General features: G+C 45.5%; 1 protein-coding gene across 1 annotated transcript in view; it reads right to left on the bottom strand.

Moving 5' to 3' along the window:
- Nucleotides 1–17,045, bottom strand: part of JAG1 (jagged canonical Notch ligand 1) — a 57,826-nt gene extending 40,781 nt beyond the window's left edge. The window contains exons 1-3 of the mRNA XM_020806854.3: nucleotides 16,313–17,045; nucleotides 15,173–15,478; nucleotides 933–984 (exon numbers count right to left, since the gene is read on the bottom strand). Coding sequence (XP_020662513.3) covers nucleotides 933–984; nucleotides 15,173–15,478; nucleotides 16,313–16,390 — 436 coding nt within the window. The 5' untranslated portion in view covers nucleotides 16,391–17,045. The remainder of the gene's footprint in view (nucleotides 1–932; nucleotides 985–15,172; nucleotides 15,479–16,312) is intronic.
- Between the last annotated feature and the right edge of the window lie 617 nt (nucleotides 17,046–17,662).

Consider the following 17,662-nt stretch of genomic DNA (forward strand, 5'->3'; position numbering starts at 1 on the left):
TAAAAGCACAGTCCTCCTGGGGGCAGGGCAGTCGTCTTACTCGAGATCCTCTTCTACTAGCCGCCCATCAGGAGCACTGCTGGCACGGTCCATCTGTGTGTGGCTGACTTCTTTAACTTCTATCTCTAAGAGACTATTTGCTATCCTAATTACTTGTGATCACAACACCCATCAGCCTTCTCATTTCGTGACTCCAAATGGCCACAGCAAGGAGCCCCCTTTTCCTCCAGTGGGTGAGTCACCAGCAACCTCTGATCATAATCTAGCCATGCTGCTCATAGCCATATCACCTAACACCCACCCACAGCAGCCAGAAAGGAGCGGGGTGTGCCTGTAAGCCTTCATTGGACAGCTTCAGTGTGGGAAAGTTACTCTCTTTGGACTACAGCTTCCCAAATCCTCCAGTCCGAAAAATACCCTTCATCAATAACTGCACATTAATTTGCCACGCAACAGCCAACCCTAAGCTTCCCTCCCTAAACCCAGAGTTTATATGAAACATGGAGAAGGTGGGAAACCATCCTTTTTGGTGCCGCATATGACCTTCAGACATTCAGACTCCAAGCTGGCATGAGAGTCTGCTTGCCCTTTTTCCTCAGATCTTGGAAAAGTTACTTTTTTTCGATTCCAGAATCCTCACCAAACTCTTCTTTCACTGTATGATCAGACCATAAGCAGCTCTCCTCTTTTCCTGGGTTCTTCTCCAACTCATTTCTTTTCCTAGGAATGATTGTCTTCTGCATGGAATTAAGGCCAAGACAGAATTGTTCTACAGCCTCCCTGTCCCCATCAAGGGCTCTTGAGTGTTGTGCTCAAATCCAGAAATTCCATGGAAAGACAACTCCTATTACCATTTTTGCTTTTAAATATTTCCAGTGAAGAGGGAGGGTTTAAAAAAAAGAAAAGAAAAAGGAAATGAAGAACATACTTACTAGCACTGTCATTACTGTAATCCCAGGCCTCAACAAGCAATGTGTAGGACCTCTGCAAGAAACAAACAGGTAGCTATTAGTATTTATTTATTTATTTATTTTAAAATAAGAAAACTCACTTGGACAGAGCTGCTGTCTCACTTCTAAAATGAAGAGTTTTACGAAAACCTCTCCACATTTTCCTTAAGATTATGTGCTGTTTTTAAACATAAATAGGCAATAGATTATAGCCGAGACAAAGGTGATCCTCTTGCAGCTGCTTAAGCTACTTTATCCAGCCTGACTAAGCTACCTTATCCAGTCTGACTGGAGCAATTTAAGGTGAAAGGTCTCTTATCTTTGTCATCACTAATGCATCTTACATACTTAACCAGGAAGTTCAACATCCACTGTTTGATGCCAGACATAGCAATGTGTTTATGGCTTTATTTTGTTTTTCAAGCTAAGCATCATGCACAAGGAGAAAGCCGCCCAGGAAAAGAAATGTGAGTTTGTGTATGGTTTTTTTTTTTGATTCATTTAATTTTTTTTTTAACATTTCACACAAATGCCAACACAATTCCCATTCAGAAAGCTGAGCAAGGTTGCTAGGATTGCCCTGCCAAGGTTCAGAACCATAATCTCCAGAGTCTCAGCTTTTCAGCACCCCTTTGAACACTTTGTCTGCTCAAAGACATCGCAGCTCCCACAAGTATCAGGTAACAAAAGGAAAGAACTGATGAATTTAGTAAAGGAAGGAGGGAGGGAGAGAGGGGAGAGAAATGCATAAAGGAACCTTGGAAAGGAAAAACGAGAACATGGAACTCGCTCCCCCCCCCACCCCCCACCCCCCTCACCACTAACCCACCAAGCCTGCTTAGAGGAAGAGGGAATAAATGCAAGACTGAGTGGTCACTCTCCGTACTTACAAACTCATTAAGATGGCCAACAAGATATCTTAAAATCCACTAATCACTGCTATACACAACTCTAATGGATTCAAGGTGGAAAGGTGCCAGCTCTTCTAGCTAAACCACCTTCTTTCTAACCTTGAGATGAACAGGTGGTGGCAGTGGCCACGGGACTGACTGTGTATCAGTCTTGCCTTCACTTGCCTACCTCTCTCGCAATACTCCCCACAGCTATTCCAGAACACCAGAAAGGAGCTGTGTGTGAGTCAGAATACTTCATTTCGGCGAGAACAGTGGGAAGTACCCACACATCCACTCCCCACTATAATTCAGGAAATATAAATATAAAGTTCTTTCCGCTATGCCTTTCCACGAAGCAAGTACAATACTTCTCACTTCATGCTATCTCCTGAGCATGTAACCAAATGCCACAGGTCTGAAATGGTTTAGCCTACGAGAAAGAAAGTTACCACACAGCATTACAGCCTGTGACAGGGTAGAATGCCAAAGCAAGGTAATAATCGCTTTGTACCACCACGAGGGACGTGGTGGCGCTGTGGGCTAAACCGCAGAAGCCTGTGCTGCCAGGGTCAGAAGACCAGCAGTCGTAAGATCAAATCCACGTGACGGAGTGAGCTCCCGTCGCTTGTCCCAGCTCCCGCCAACCTAGCGGTTCGAAAGCATGCAAATGCAAGTAGATCAATAGGGACCACCTCGGTGGGAAGGTAACAGCGTTCTGTGTCTAAGTCGCACTGACCATGTGACCACGGAAGATTGTCTTCGGACAAAATGCTGGCTCTATGGCTTGGAAATGGGGATGAGCACCACCCCCTAGAGTCGAACACGACTGGACAAAAATTGTCAATGGGAACCTTTACCTTTACCTTTTACCACATATCTGGCAAGTTTTCTCAGTCAGTATCTTCTCTCTCCCTCATTCATCCACAGCAACAGCCTATCTTGTAAGTGGTCTTTGGGGGGCGGGCAAGACAAACATGCACAAAATCATTTCAAGCCCCCTCCCCCCAAGAAATCATGTAGAAGTTAAGACTTTGAGATTTGGAAAGTTGAGAATGTTCAGAATAACCATGAGGGACAGAAACTTGGGCAAACAAACAGGAGGACTAATCCCTGTGACATGCAATTGCCCAAGGCCGCGCATTAAAGAGAGTGCCAAATCTTACAGTGAAAAGGTGTAAGAGTTAGGTCACTGTTGCTCTGTGGGATGTGGGAGGAGTGAAATTACACTTAAGACTCTTAACTCGGGCAGCAAAAAAGAAAGTTGTGACTCATAAGGTTTAAATTTGCCTTACGCCTAGTGACATTGTTAGCACTAGTTATCAATCCATTCGGAAGGGTGGCAGAAGAGAATTAGCTATTACCAGAAACAAACAGCTTTCATGAAAGAAAAGTAAACAACTGCAAGGTGTAGGCATAAGGCTGACTTTTTTAAAAAAAAGTCAAAAGCAAACTCATTTCTCACGACTTAGCTCAGCATGTAGCCTATGAATGAGAAAAGAGTCTCCATTCTTTTCTTTTTTTCCTTTTTTTTAAACAGACAGTGTTGGACCATAGCCTAAATATGTTTCATATTGAAAGCAGACTAGGATTCCATTTCGTTCACTGATAACTGTGGGAAAATGCTTCGAAAAGTAAGCAAAGTTGGACATGTAGAGACTTGCCCCCCTCATCTTGCAATGAGTGGCCAAACCCCTTTTTTAGTATTATTATTGTTGCATTTGTATTTCATTACCACCACACTTCAGCCTTTCCCCATGAAACACAACTAAACTTGCACAACTAAATACAAAAATATCAAATACCTTCCATTCCTATCCTGCCCCTAGACGCACACATACATTTTCTAAAAGCACAGGATGCCAGATCCAAAACATAAATATACATTCTGGCTTCACTTGCAGGCAGTTCTACCTGTCAAGGCACCCTTCCGCCTTAGATTAATTGCAGCAACACTCAGCCTCTGTCAGTGCAAGAGAGCCACAACATGTTAGAGCAAGCTAGAAGCATACCGCACAAAAAACAAAGAGCCAATTATGGCCACTCATGCTACCTCCAGATCAGAGGATGTTTTCATTGCAGGCTTGCACAATCATTTTAGAAGGTGATATTCTGTTTTGGGGCATAGCAACAGTCCCTGCTCCTTCTGCCCACTTTTTGCAGGTATGCCCCCCACCCCAAGGGAAAAGGAGAAGCAAGGTACTCGACTACTATTACTTCTACATACCTGTGCGACTGTGTTCCAACAGTACTGAGACCTGTTCTCACAAGTCTAGTTTATTTGTTTAAACAAACAAATAGTTGTTAGCTCAAGACAAACCACTTTCTCTCAGAGAGTTATTTTAACTAATCACTGTTTCATCTCACAGTGTGAGAGCACCCTTCATCAGCAATTCCAGAGCAGGTTTGGCAAGTGGGAACTGTGGCCCAAATTAGGAGTTCTGTGCAGTGTCAACTGGGTCCACAGAAAGTTCTCTCCATTTACAGTTAAAATAGATGTCTAACCTCCAGTTCATTCCATGCAAATGTACTTGTCCTGTCCTGATCTACATTGCTGGGGAATGGAAGATCTCTCCTTGCACCTAAGGATGGTTTTTCTGCTATAAAACCCTTGCACCGTCGAGACATTAGAGGGTTAAGAGGTGTGCATCAATCCCCACTCTATAGATCAACCATTACGATAGCCAAGGAATGTGTGCTTACAGCGGCAGAGGCTTAATTTTTCCCATGCCATGCCTGACCTTTGCACATCTTTGAATAAATACACCAGTCAGACACAAGAATTCCACATCCTGAATCTTAGCCCATCAAACCAAGGACCTAGGCAACAAGTCAACAGCAAGCTATGATGGAGAGAGAAAGCGAGAGTCACACCCAATTAAGTGGGGCGGCTCTTAACCTTGACCAGAGGGCTAGCCACAGAGAGCTCAATACAATTAAAATTAAAACCATTCTGCCTGTCATTTAGGTTTGGGAACAGGCAGAGAAGGAAGCACTTTGCTGGGCCCAAAACCCACATGTTGCACACCAACAACACTGCAGCAAAGGGAAACCTTCATTACACAGAATATGAACAAACACAAATATTACGGTACTATAAAATGCTATCCAAATTGGACAGCTCTGCCTAAGTGTGAGCACAGAGAAGAACAGCCAACTCCAGACCAACGTCAGTTATTGTGTACCTCTCAATATTTAGTATGGAAAACTCGAAGTTAGTCACCCGAAATGCTTTTGATGTCACTTAGCACACAAAAAAACCCCAGATATATTTATTGGTTGCACTGTGGTGCTTCTGACATGAACAAAGAAAGAAAGTTCTCTCTGAGGTGTTCACTCTGTGTACGGGCAGCCTTGTTTCAAATGGAAGCTCCTAGTTTAAGACACAGACACCATCCACACAGAAAGCCAGACAGAAAAAAGACGGGGGTATTAGGAAGGAAATCTTCTCTCTGACAATTTGTGTGCTACGTAGAGTGAATATACGCAGACACATTCAATCATATGAGCCTCCACCTACAGATTGAGCTGGGACAACCCAGACACAGTGAGAACTAGATCTCTAAGTACCAAGGACAACGAACAAAACGGAATATCCATGAGGCCACCAAGGATTTATCAGACACTCTTCAGACCAAGAAGGGTGTGTTTCCACACGAGTCGACCCATCTAGGTGATCAAAGTAACAATGCTACAGCTGCAGTACTGCTTCCTCCCCTACCACCATCCCACACAGGAACTGACACTAGAGCAGCAAGCAGTCAAGATGGTCCTGCACTCTCAATTTTGGCAAGGGTCATGCTAGAGAAACAACATGCAACTGCTCTTCTGGCCAGATAAAGGATTATTTTTAAGGCCACAGAAGCCACAGGACAATGCTCCTGCAGAGGGGCCCTAGTGCATCCCACAGCTCAGCACAATATAACAAAGCCACCTTAGGAAGAGCAAAGGTAAGGCTGAAGCAGCAAAGGCATGGTGGAAATCTGGCAGCTTCAGAAATAGGGCAGAAGGAGTACAGTGCTGCAGGAAACTATTTAGAAGACCTCCTCTACTCAAACAGTGACTAGTAGAGCAGCAAGAGCTGCACGCGAGTGTTTTTGTAACTGGTGCAATCCTTTCCTGTCCTACACCCCTCAGCAAATGCTAACTGGGCATGGACTGATCCTCCCCTTCCCAGGTAACAAGACACACACACACACTCCCAAGCATGGGGAGAAACTAAAGATTATAGAACTGTAAGATCAGCTTGCCTAAGGCAGGGCAGGGCACCTTTTGATTGCTGTTATTGTTGGACTACAACTCCCATCATCCCTTGCTGTGTTGATCAGGGCTCATGGGAGTTGCAGTCTGGAGAGCTACACAAGGCCTAAGGTGTGAAGAGCTTGTATCAAAGGACACAGAAGCAGATATGTTTAAAGAAGCCTGGGAAACTGAGAAAGACACATTTTGGAAAAGGTGGTCCTGCCTCCCTTCCCAGGACAAAGCCAAACAGAATTATGTTGTTTCCCATTTTGGGTGGGGTGGGTGGAGGAAAGCATCCACAACTTCATTCAGAAATCTTTCAAAGGCATGAGAATTATTATAACCTGAAAGACTTTTACAATGTTTGGAGGAAACAAGTCTCAATGTGTGCTCCCCCCCTACCATATGTGAAACTAAACCTCCCTTTCAAGTCAAGTAATCTTATGGAAAGACTCCCACCATCACCGCTTCTATAATTGGTGCATACCTCTGCGGCCCTGACTGCATTCCACGAGCCTGGGAAAAGCAAGGAGTTGAATCCAACTATCGCTGACTGTGACTCTCATTCCCACGCACCTCACCCTTGTTTTCCTTTCCCCCCAAGAAAAGCCATAATGCTTCACTGTACTTTGTGACTCAGATTTTTATCTGGAGGTCCCAGGTTCAAGTCTGGCTCATGTTGAGTGATGCGGCTGAGCTCGATTTTCTAGCTCTCTGCAAGATAAGTTCACCAGGCGTTGGCAAGCCCAAGTTTTAAAAAAATTATCCTTAAATGCAGCACCTTGGAGGAATGCTGGCCTACCTTTTCCACCACTTGAGTTTACTAAAATGTCACAGAAATCCCATCTTTTGTATTTAAGGGCTTTCTGCTTGCGGGTCAGAGTGTCTCTTTTTAATCACCTCCCCACTTGTCAAAACATTTGCAAGCTAACAAAATTCCAGAGGAGGTTGGGACGCAGCAATCAAGATCCTGAAAACTGACAGTGGCAGGAGAACTCCACAGCCACTTACATATTATGACAACTGAAAATTAAGATTTGTTTCTCTGACAAGTACACATATGCATGTATATACACTGCATTTTGTATCCTTCCTGTCCTCCCCTGGGCTCAAGATAGTTCACACTTCACTCTCCCTAACTTTATCCTCAGACCAGCCCTGTCAAGTAGGTCTGCCTGAACGGATAATGAGTGGCCCATGTTCACTCACTGAACTTCATGGCTGAGCAGAGATTTGAATTCAGGTCTCCTTTATTCCAATCCAACATTCTAACAGCAAACCACAGTGGCCCACCAGAAAAGGAACAAAGGAATTTTTCTTCTCATTTTAGAAGAGCACTTTGAAGCCATATATGCTAAGGCAGTGGTCCTCAATCTTGGGCCTCCAAATGTTCTTGGACTACAGCTCCCAGAAGCCTTCACCGCCACCTCTGCTGGCCAGGATTTCTGGGAGTTGAAGTCCAAGAACATCTGGAGGCCCAAGGTTGGGGACTACTGTGCTAAGGTGTCTGCGCGTGGGGGGGGGGCACTTGTCTTGCAACCTATTCCACTCTAGTCTTCACCATCATTTATTTCTTTGCCTTCAGGTCAGTGTATCTGAGTGAAAAGCACAGAACTGCCTATGCTTCAGATATAGCATCTTGGAGAAGAGGATTTGCTATCTCAAATATCATAATGCCTTCAGTGCTAAAAAGCAAATGGGATGGATGCCAGGAGAAGAGGTTTTCCTTCAAGGGTCCCTTGAAGGAAGGATGTTCTGTATGGAGAGATAGCACTTGGTCACACGGTAAAGGGAAACAGTAATGCTAGGTACAGAAACCAATTACTTGTCAAGGAAACCAATTACTTGTCAAGTGTAATCCAAGGAGCCAGAGCTAATTTTGAACATGCCTCTGGCAAGGCAGAGGAAGCAAGAGTTAACCACAATCAGTCCACCCAGCCCTAAGGAGCCATGCAGGAGCGCCGTAAGGAGTTGGAGCGGAGCCCTTTTCTGTTCTCCCCGAATCTGCTGGCAGGGCTGCATGGAAAGAAATTAACTCCCTGCCTCATCCAGGGCCAGAACGTCTAAATCAATGAGCCAGAACTTGCTCCATCAAATTCACTGATCCTATAGAGAAAAGTGTACACGCTATTCTTCTCCTCGCTCCCCTCTCCTCCAACATCTACAAGGGTCAGAAGCAAAGCCGCTGCAAGCAGCACCTGGCTTCTGGACAGCATGAGGTGGTCTGGTTGCCATGGGAATCCAAGATCTTCCCGGGCCAGACCGAAGGCCGACCTCGTCCGGGACTCTGTTCCCACAGCGATAAACCATTAAACCAGAATGGTCTGTGTTGAACGTTTCTCTCCTTTAACCTGGAGGAGACAATCTGAAAAATCCCACCCCTCCCCAAAGGAAAAAGGGGGGAAGATATGGAAAACAATGGTTAAAATGTGGTACAGTTAGCAGTCTATCAGATTCTTCAGTTCTTGAGAACACGGACAAAAACAGACACATCGCACATATACCACTGACTAGGCATTTCATTCTACTTCAGGCTAGACCAAAAAAAGGAGAGCGTATACAGAACTTCAGGGTTGTGCACATGGGCAGCAATTCCACCAGCCACCACACCAAATGAGAGAAACGCTCAAGAGAAAGATCTTATAAGCTCCAGGCCACAACTGTTATTCCTTCAAGTCACTGTCTCTTAATGAGGGATATTCTCCCTCACATTCCGGACAAATCTCTTTTTCCTCTTCCTGCTAAAACAACTGTACACTGAAAACAGCCACCCATGCAGTTTCTCCTCCTCTTTCCCCCTGCCTCACCTTCAGCCCCCCCCCGGCCTCTTCCTCCCCAGGCAGACGGAGAGAGGACGCCACTGACCACTTATGGAGGGGGGCACGCCTGCCTCTTTGTAAACCAACCAAGCCATTTGCTATCCTGGCAAGCCTGCTGGAATAATGACTATCCTGTGAATACACGATGTGCTGAAGTTGTCATTGTGTGAGGCAAGGCCATGGTTTGTACCGGAGCCAAGCTATGCTGAGTCTACTGCTGCTTCCTGTTGCTTGCCCTGTATTAGCATTATTTTTGGATAGGCCCCATTATGTCGAGTAATCCTCCCTGCCGTCAGGATGGCCACGCCATTGTTATTGGTTAATATTAGCCACCACTGCCTCCGTCTGGGTGGCCTGACAAATTATTCTAGTGACCAAACTTGGTGTGCTTTAAACAAAAAAAGGGGGGAAGTGAGAATTTTTTTTCTTTTTAAGGAGAAAAGATGGCACCTCGATTTGATCAAACTTTGGTCTCTTTCCAAAGGGAGTTCACAGCCAACAAGGGGGGGCGTGTGCGCTCAGGACAGCCTTAAAACCAAACCAATCTGAAGTTCTTATCTGGTTACAGGATTGCCTTCTCCCATCCCCCTCATGACCAAGAGGAAACATGGAAAGCAGGCCAGGATGTCAATGGTCAGTTTTTAAACCCCTCAGTAACACCAAGAAGATTACCCGCTATTCTCAGCGTTCAGCTGATCTCTACCTGTTTAAAGCATTGCTTTGATGATTAAATGCACCAGTTACAACAGGGTGACAAGGTTAATAGACAGAATGCCTAGTAGTCAACCAAGCAAAAAGTCAGGTTTGCGCCCAGCAAGCCTGAAAAGAAACAAAATGAAAAGAGGTTTCCCCAATACCTATTTACCATAAGAGAAAAAAAAAACCCTCTCACCTATTTCCTTGAGCTCCTTTGAACCATTCCAGATGAGACTTTCCCCAGCCCATCTTACACTACCTATCAATTCCCTCACTTCCAGAAAGATTCATGACTTTCTCAGTCTCCTTATTCCACTGTCAACAAGAACTCACACCACCATCATGAAGTACTTAATTTGCAAAGTTCTAGTGTACTTTGTAATTTTATTGCAACAAATATTATATCAGTTATGGAACAAAGCAGCAAATAGGGGACTTTTGTTTTCTGTTACTCCAGATAATTACTTTAAATAAGAACAAACGTTGATGGCATTTTAGTGCTCAACAATTTTCCCCCCTGAATTAAGCATACAGCTTAGAACCACAGTTTTCACCTATTCTCTGAAAACAAATACAAGAGGATTAAGAAAAGAAATGGAAAGTTTGCCCACCCAAAACCCTACACAGAGTTAACCATCTTCTAAGAATAAACTGCAAGAGATTAATCTCCACTGAATACACCTTCTCATGACTCATTTGTAGGACTGGGCAGTCTCAGGCTTTTCATTGCATTGCACCAGGACTGGGGAAAATGAGGACCATCTTACAGATCCATACAGTTCAATTCTAGCTAACAGCAGTAGGTATGAAAATACCACCACCACATTACAAAGTATACGCACTTTGGATTACTAACTAGCCTCATCCAATCAGCTGAATCACTCCTTCACAGGGAGGGCTGATTACTTTTCAAACACTTAATGCAAACAATTACCTGCTCCATGGTAGTTTCTCTCTCATTAAAAATACCATTAGTGTGTTCACATTGCACAACCCTCCCCACAACTTTCTCTGCTCTTGCACTGAACACAGCTTTTCCTGACACTCATTAATTTTAGGTTTGGGGCCACAAATTTCACTTTCAGAAAGTTTATCTTAAGTTGGGCGACCAGTCTTGCAAAGGTCTGAATGGGAGACCATTCACAGGCTCAATGATAATCTGACAGCATTCTCCCGCTTCTTTGGGTCAAAGACCCTTTGGTAGATCAGACAAAAGGCTCTGGGAAGGGCTGTCGCCAAATAAAAGCCTAGCATAACTCAGCAAGATGTGGGTTTTCCTCAACAGCACATCTTAGAACAAAGTGAGACTTAGCAACAAATCTCTTTGGAGAATCTTCTGGAAAAGTATGATTAGTTAAGTAGCTGGCAGCTTCTAAGGCTTTTCCAGCCCAAGGGTGTAAACAAACATAGGAAATTCAAAACTTGTATTTTAACTATTTGCAGGGAAGCAGCTGAGGTATTTTAGCACCTCATTAGGTAACTGACAGGCTAACACAATTTAACCCCTCTAATAGTAAACTGCAAGGCTGTCTACTGTAACTTTTCGGGAAAACAATAGCTATTTAGTGCTGAGAAACACCTCAGACCTAAACTGTGCTAGCTAGCAAAGACCTCTATACAAGAAGCAGAATTTTAATGCAAAGCATCATTTAATACATAATGGAGCTTGACCTCTGTGAAACTAGGCAGGTCATAAACAAGAAAGCTTTTAGGAGTGTCAAAACACACCTCAAATAGATTCCTCTATATGCATGGTGTGGCAGTGGCCTTTAAATAACACAACATATGTGTGAACGTACAGATAAAGCAAAGGACTCCCATATACGGAGTAAGCCTCTGTACAGGATTTTACAATGATGTAGTACAGAACACCCATTGGATGAAGTGTTCTTCATGCTTTCTAAATAATATGCAATGGCATTTTTCTGTATCATTTTAGCCGTTGCTGCAGGTGCGGTCTTCTGGATGACTCCTTTATTTTCTTCACACTGGTTCGCTGCCCTGTCTCCTAGCAACCTATTCAAACCTCCAATCTCTTAAAAGGAAATTTACAACCCTCCATCTCCACAACTATTCCTTATAGGAGTTACATCAAAACCCAGGCCAGGCAATTGGAAGTTTTAAGAGCATAACTCCAATGCCAAAGTTAGTTCTGAATCCCACCTCTTCCCCATTCGGAAACGTAACAGCTTTATTTAACTTGATAAACTATTTTTTATTCTACATTCCTTGCCAGACAAAATGTTTTTTAAAAAAAGAAAAAAGAGGTGGCAGGAAAAGGGTCTCATCCAGAACCACAGAACGCTGCCTTCAAAACTACAGAAAGCAATGGCGACTGAGACTTCATGAACAACTGCCCAAATGGAAAGCAGGCACAAATATGCATGAAAAGCTAGCTTCTATGGACTTTTAAAGGGATTTCCAGCTTCAAGGAGACAAGTCCAAGTGGTATCTCCTCAAAAAGAAAAGAAAAAAAATCAGATTATTCTAGAAGTAAATGTGGTAGGAGTGGAGACTTGACCAAAACCTCAGTGACAATGACTTAGTCGATGAGTTCAGAGTTGTTCATATTGCACATATAAAAGGACATAGACAGATCACACACAGAGTGAGATATGCCTCACAGGATTTGGCCAATTGTAGCCTAGACTCCATAAGAGAAGCTCCCACCCAAAACACAAAAGGAAGCAACAACAGGAGTGTTGCTACCACCCAGTTTTCTTGTGAAAGCAGCTGCACTCAGCCAAGTCATCTTGGAGGTGGGAGGCAGGCAGCATACAGACAGAACTGGAGCACAGTAAAAGATGACACGGATCCACATTCTGAAATACTACTCTTGTGTGAATCTGTTTGAACCCTTGGAAATATGTTGTGCCAACCCCAGAAGCCACCTACTGTATCACTTCTGTTCACTTAGCCTATTACAATGGTTGGGAATTAAACTTCAGGTGAAAAAAAAAAGCTACTGAATGTAAGGCAACTTCAGAGTGAATCAGCATGCAGTGGAGCCTAAAACACATCAGGAAGCTTGCCATAGAATTAACACATGTGTAATTAACACAGAGGACACAAACCTTATCCTGTACGTCCCACTGTGATCATGGGGGAGGCTGCTTTTAGTAATTCCTGATGCTTCCTTTGTGCTTTCCATGGTCACCAAGGACAGGGAGTTTAGGTCTGCAACACCTGCCTTATGGAACACCCTGCCCACTAACAAGCACATTCATTAGCAAGCCCCAACTGTGTTGATTTTATACACACACACACACACTTAAGATTTATTTGTTTAGACAGGCCTTCCTCAAAGTATGACTCTAGTTATTCATTTATTTTCACCAATGCATATTTTATATTGGACTTGTATATTATTTTATGAACTGCGTTTTACAGCACACACCACTTTGTTATGTTAAGCAATACAAAAATCCAAAATAAATAAATAAATGGCAGAAGGCTGGGGAGAGGGTGGGGTTGCTGAGGGGTGAGGCGGGAGACAAGAGACGCAGACGGGGCACTGCAAAATAAAAGAGACTGGTGCAGTCCCCTTCCCTGCATACTTAGTCCTACACTCCTGCATCTTGCCACAAAAATTAAGGTTGTAATCTTTGACTCGCTTACCAGGGAGTAAGCTCCACTGAACTCATTTCTAAATCAACACGAACAGAACTGCTCTGTGAAATGAGCACGCATAGATTTCTAGCGATACCCAAGTAAATTTCAGGGTAACAGATTTCACTGCCACAGAAACACAAATCAGAGTTGGAATTATGCAGGCATTATCAGATTCAAGGCACACAAGACAGGCTGATATACCAGGCCAGTTGTTCTAGATGAACCTGCGCCTCAAAAGAAAAGAGAGATGGGGGGGGGAGTGGGGAGTCTGAAGCCTTAACAGAAGCCTGACAGCCTTTGGCAGCACTTCAAATACCACACTTCTTTTTTCTTTACAAAACATTTCTATTCCTTTGATGGCATATTTGATAACAGTTTTATCTCTCTTCCAACAAAACCCAACCACAAGGCTTAGACTGAGAGTACTGAACAGAGAATACTTTTGTGAAATCCTCTATTGAACTTTGTAATGCTATCTCCTGGAATAGGTGCACTTGCTTTTTTCACCCTTTTAAAAAATGGGATGGGGGGGGAGAGTAAAGAAAGAGGAGTGGATATTTGCAACAGAGGCAGATAGGAGGCAGTACATGGCTGGTGCTGCGGATTCTGCTTTAAATTGCTGGGGGTGGGGTGGGACAAGCAGGGAGGCGGGGACATGAGCATCCCTCCCACTGAAGAATCTTCTGCAGTCTGGATGCCAGTAACTTGAGCCAATAAGAACATGTAGTCTTGCGTTTTGAGACACAATAGTTGCATCGGGTCCAGGAGACAAATGAAGAATGTTTAAAAATCCCCTCGTGCAAAAAAAAAGGGACAGCCTCGTACTCGGCTATGAACGCCAAGTAGTCGAAAATGCTCCTTCAGTCTGATAGGACCAGCAAGGGCTCAGCACCTTTCCTAGAGGTATCTGATGGATTCCACATGTCTGGCCCAATTCGCCTCCAAAGAGAGACAGCATGTTTCAGATTTAGAGTGTACAATGCAGCCACTCCCTTCTCTGGTGTAAATAAACAACAGCCCGGAACCCAGGCAGTAAACAGATGCTTGCCCAGGCACGAACCGCTTGAAGACTGGATGGGGTGCCACCTACTCAACGTCAGCCACACGGATGACCAAACCCGGCTATCGTTTTTTCAGCCAAGGGTCCATGAACTGCTACCCTAGCCTAGAAAATATAGCTCTCTGGATCCCTTCCTTAGTTTTCCAGCAAGCTCTGACACTCACCAGAGCAGGGAAAGAGCTGGTAATGTGGAAAAGGGGGCAGTTAAGAAGGTGGAGAGGAAAAGCTGCCTCTGCCTCCTCTTTCCCTCTGGTCTCTTGTCGGCGTTCCCAGAGACTCTCCAGTGCCCCCATAGGGTGTTAACAAGATTCTCTGAGAAGCTGGCAGCAGCACCAGTGGCTCTCATTAGCCGGGAGAGAGAGCACGGAGATCCCATCAGGCAGGGCAGGGCAGGCTCCCCCCCAAGCATTCTCTTTTCTGCCAAGCAACCATTCCAGAAGAACTCTCAAGGGGCTCACCTCCTCCTTTCTCTTTTCTGCCCGGGCATCAGAACTAATTGGGAAGGGGAAAGACTTTTTAAAAAATAAAAATGAAAAACCAAGGACTGTGAACTTGTGACCTCTCAATTCTCAAGGGAGTGGGGTTCACATCTGCTTTAAAGGCAAAACACACACACACACACAGGTATGCCCAAACCACTACAGGTTTCTGTCTCGCTACCTTGCTGCTCTGCCTGAGCTCAATGTGTCCTAAGCAGTAAGTTTCCAGCCTGTAGAAAGTCAATGCAATCACTGCTCTCACTAAATCCTTGCTTGTTGGAGCTGGATAGAGGAGGAAAAGAGAAGTTAAGAACTCCACCAATAACCTTCCAAGGCAGCCAGCTCTCTTGTACAGACCCAGGAAACAGAAATAGACAGACACACATGCATAAGGAGAGCAGGATGCCTTAACTTATTCACTCACCGGCCAAGCAAAGCTGAAAGGGAGGACAATCCGGTTCTTTTCGTTATTCCGACTGTATTTCAAGTTGAAGGTATTCCCGCCGATGACTGGGGTAGATCCCGATCCAAAGCTGCACGGGCCCCCAACGGAAACCCGGGACTGATACTCCTTCAGGCAAACTTTAAAATAAGTATCACACTCATCTCTGGTGCATTTTCTATCAGTCGGGTTGCGGGTCCCATCACAGCAATTCCCATTTTGCAACTCCCCGTTTACATTTTGCATGGACAGGATTTCAAACTCAAATTGGCCTGACGTTAGAGTAACCTGTTCAAAAATGTGACATCCCCCCCCAAAAAAAAACAAAAGAGAGAGAGAAGGGAACATAGTATTAGGATATGGCTTGTAAAGGGGGGGGGGTCAGTAACAAATCAACACAACTTATGGAAGGGAAGACTTCTATTACTTCCTACTTCAACAGGTAAAGAAGAGAAAGAAGTAAAAGGAAGAATCTCCAAATCCCTCCCCATAAAGAAATTATTCCCAAGAGTCCAACAAGGGAGGGAATTATTGGCATTTTGAGGTCTTGAAGGAAAATAAAGTTAGAGAACGGCCGTTTTAAGAGAAAACGGAATAGAGAAACTGCACAGCTCAGACCCACACCCATAATTAATGCAGCTGCAAACCATCAGTTACTGAAACCAATTTACAATCAGCCCTTAAAAAAGCAAAACACTCCTATTGGAAAAAGTGAAATGCAGCCATCCTTAAGAGTTTTGTTATTGAAAAAATAAATTCGCAAACCGGGGGGGTGGGCGTTCCTGCAGCGATTAAATCAGCAGCAATTCTGCCTTAGGAGCAACTTTTTTAAAAAAAATCTTAAAAGGGTATATTTTTCCCCCAAAGCAGTCACTACGGCCGCTCGCCCCCGCGCCACGCTCCTGGGGACGGATTCCTCGAGCGTACAATAGAAGCAAAATTGAAAGTTCCGCGACTTGATTCCGTCTTCTGCAAGGAAGCAGCAGCCTGAAGAGTGAATGAAGGGAGGAGAAGGTGGTGGTGGTGACGAGTGGGAGCTGCGGTGCAAAATAAAAATAATAATAAAAAATAGCAGCAGCAGCAGCAGCGGGCAATAAAAAGACCGCGAGGCGCGCAACGTACCTTGATTCGCAAACATAGGAGAGCGAGAAGAAGACTTAAGGAAAACTCCGTGAGCTGCGGTCTCCTTGATAAAAGCATGCCTCTGCCCTGCACAGTCCGCCTTGCTCCGAGAGGCTTCCAAGCTTGCCGCCGCTTCTGCTTCTGCTTCTGCTGGTACTGCTGCTCTCGCAGCCCACTGTCCGGCTCTAATATACTCCCCCGATGGAAGCACGCACGGGTGGAAGACAACACCACTTTTCAATAGCGCCCCGATCTTCAATGCAAAGCTGTGCCCAGCCTCCTTTTATTCTCCTTGGCCTCCCGCTCCCCCTCTTTTCTTCCTCTCTCTCTCTCTTTTATTATTATTATTATTATTAACGAGGATGATTATTCTGGTCCCTTTCTGCCCCCTCCTCCTCCTCTTCCCTGGCGGCGGGCTTTCTTTTCTCTGCAGATCACTTGCCACCTCGCGATCCAGGCCACACAATAACCCGGGCGAAGAGGCCCCCCCTTCCCCGCCACCCCCCGCGACACGCACATAGACGACACCCGACAACAACAGGAGAGGGGGGAGGAAATTTACACACGCGCAAAAAAAAAAAGAAAGAAAAGAAAGGGAAGGGGGGTGGAAATAAAGGAACGAAAGAAAAGCCCCGAGAGAAGAAGGGAGAGCCGATCGCCTGTTCTGCGAGCCCCACGGAACTGACTGCTTCATCTAGCTAGCCCATGGCCAGAGGAGGGAGGGAAGGAGGGCGGGAGGCGAGAGGGGGGGGGGAAAGAAACGGCAGGCGGCGCATGCGTTATCATTAATATGCATCAAGGAGGAGGGTGGAAAGGAAGCGCCAGCACCGCCTCGGGTCCCTGGAGAGGCTTGGCTTTTCTTTGGACGGGTGACAAGAGGAGGGGTTTCGGGAGGCAGCGGCAGCCGCCCTTGGGCAGGAGGAGGCGGGGGGGGGGGCGGCGGCGATCGCCGCAGAAAGGTGCGCGGAGCGGAGCAGGTGGGTTCTCAGGGGAGGCGCCGGAGCGCAGTCCACTCATCCCGTTGTTGTGGTGGTGGTGGTTAAATGACCGCAGCAGCAGCAATCTTTAGATTGGTGAGGGCATCGCGGTTGCTCCCTGGCCCTCTCCTAGAGGGATCGGCGCTTTTAGTCTTTTTGCTGACCCCGGTCCAGACTTCGGAAGGAGGAAGAAGGGTCGTTTTGATCCCCGAAAGGACCGATGGCAACACGGGAAGGGGATGGGTGGGAGCGGCCTCAGGTGTGGACGGTGCGGATTGGGAAGTTGCGGTCGAGCGCCCTCTTTCCCCCCCCCGCCACGCGTGGGAGGAAGCTTGGCGGGGGGGGAGAGAGAGATCCCGCCACCTCCGGGCGC

The sequence above is a fragment of the Pogona vitticeps genome, chromosome 1 (genome assembly GCF_051106095.1).
Source record: "Pogona vitticeps strain Pit_001003342236 chromosome 1, PviZW2.1, whole genome shotgun sequence".
In the NCBI taxonomy this organism is placed as follows: Eukaryota; Metazoa; Chordata; class Lepidosauria; order Squamata; family Agamidae; genus Pogona; species Pogona vitticeps.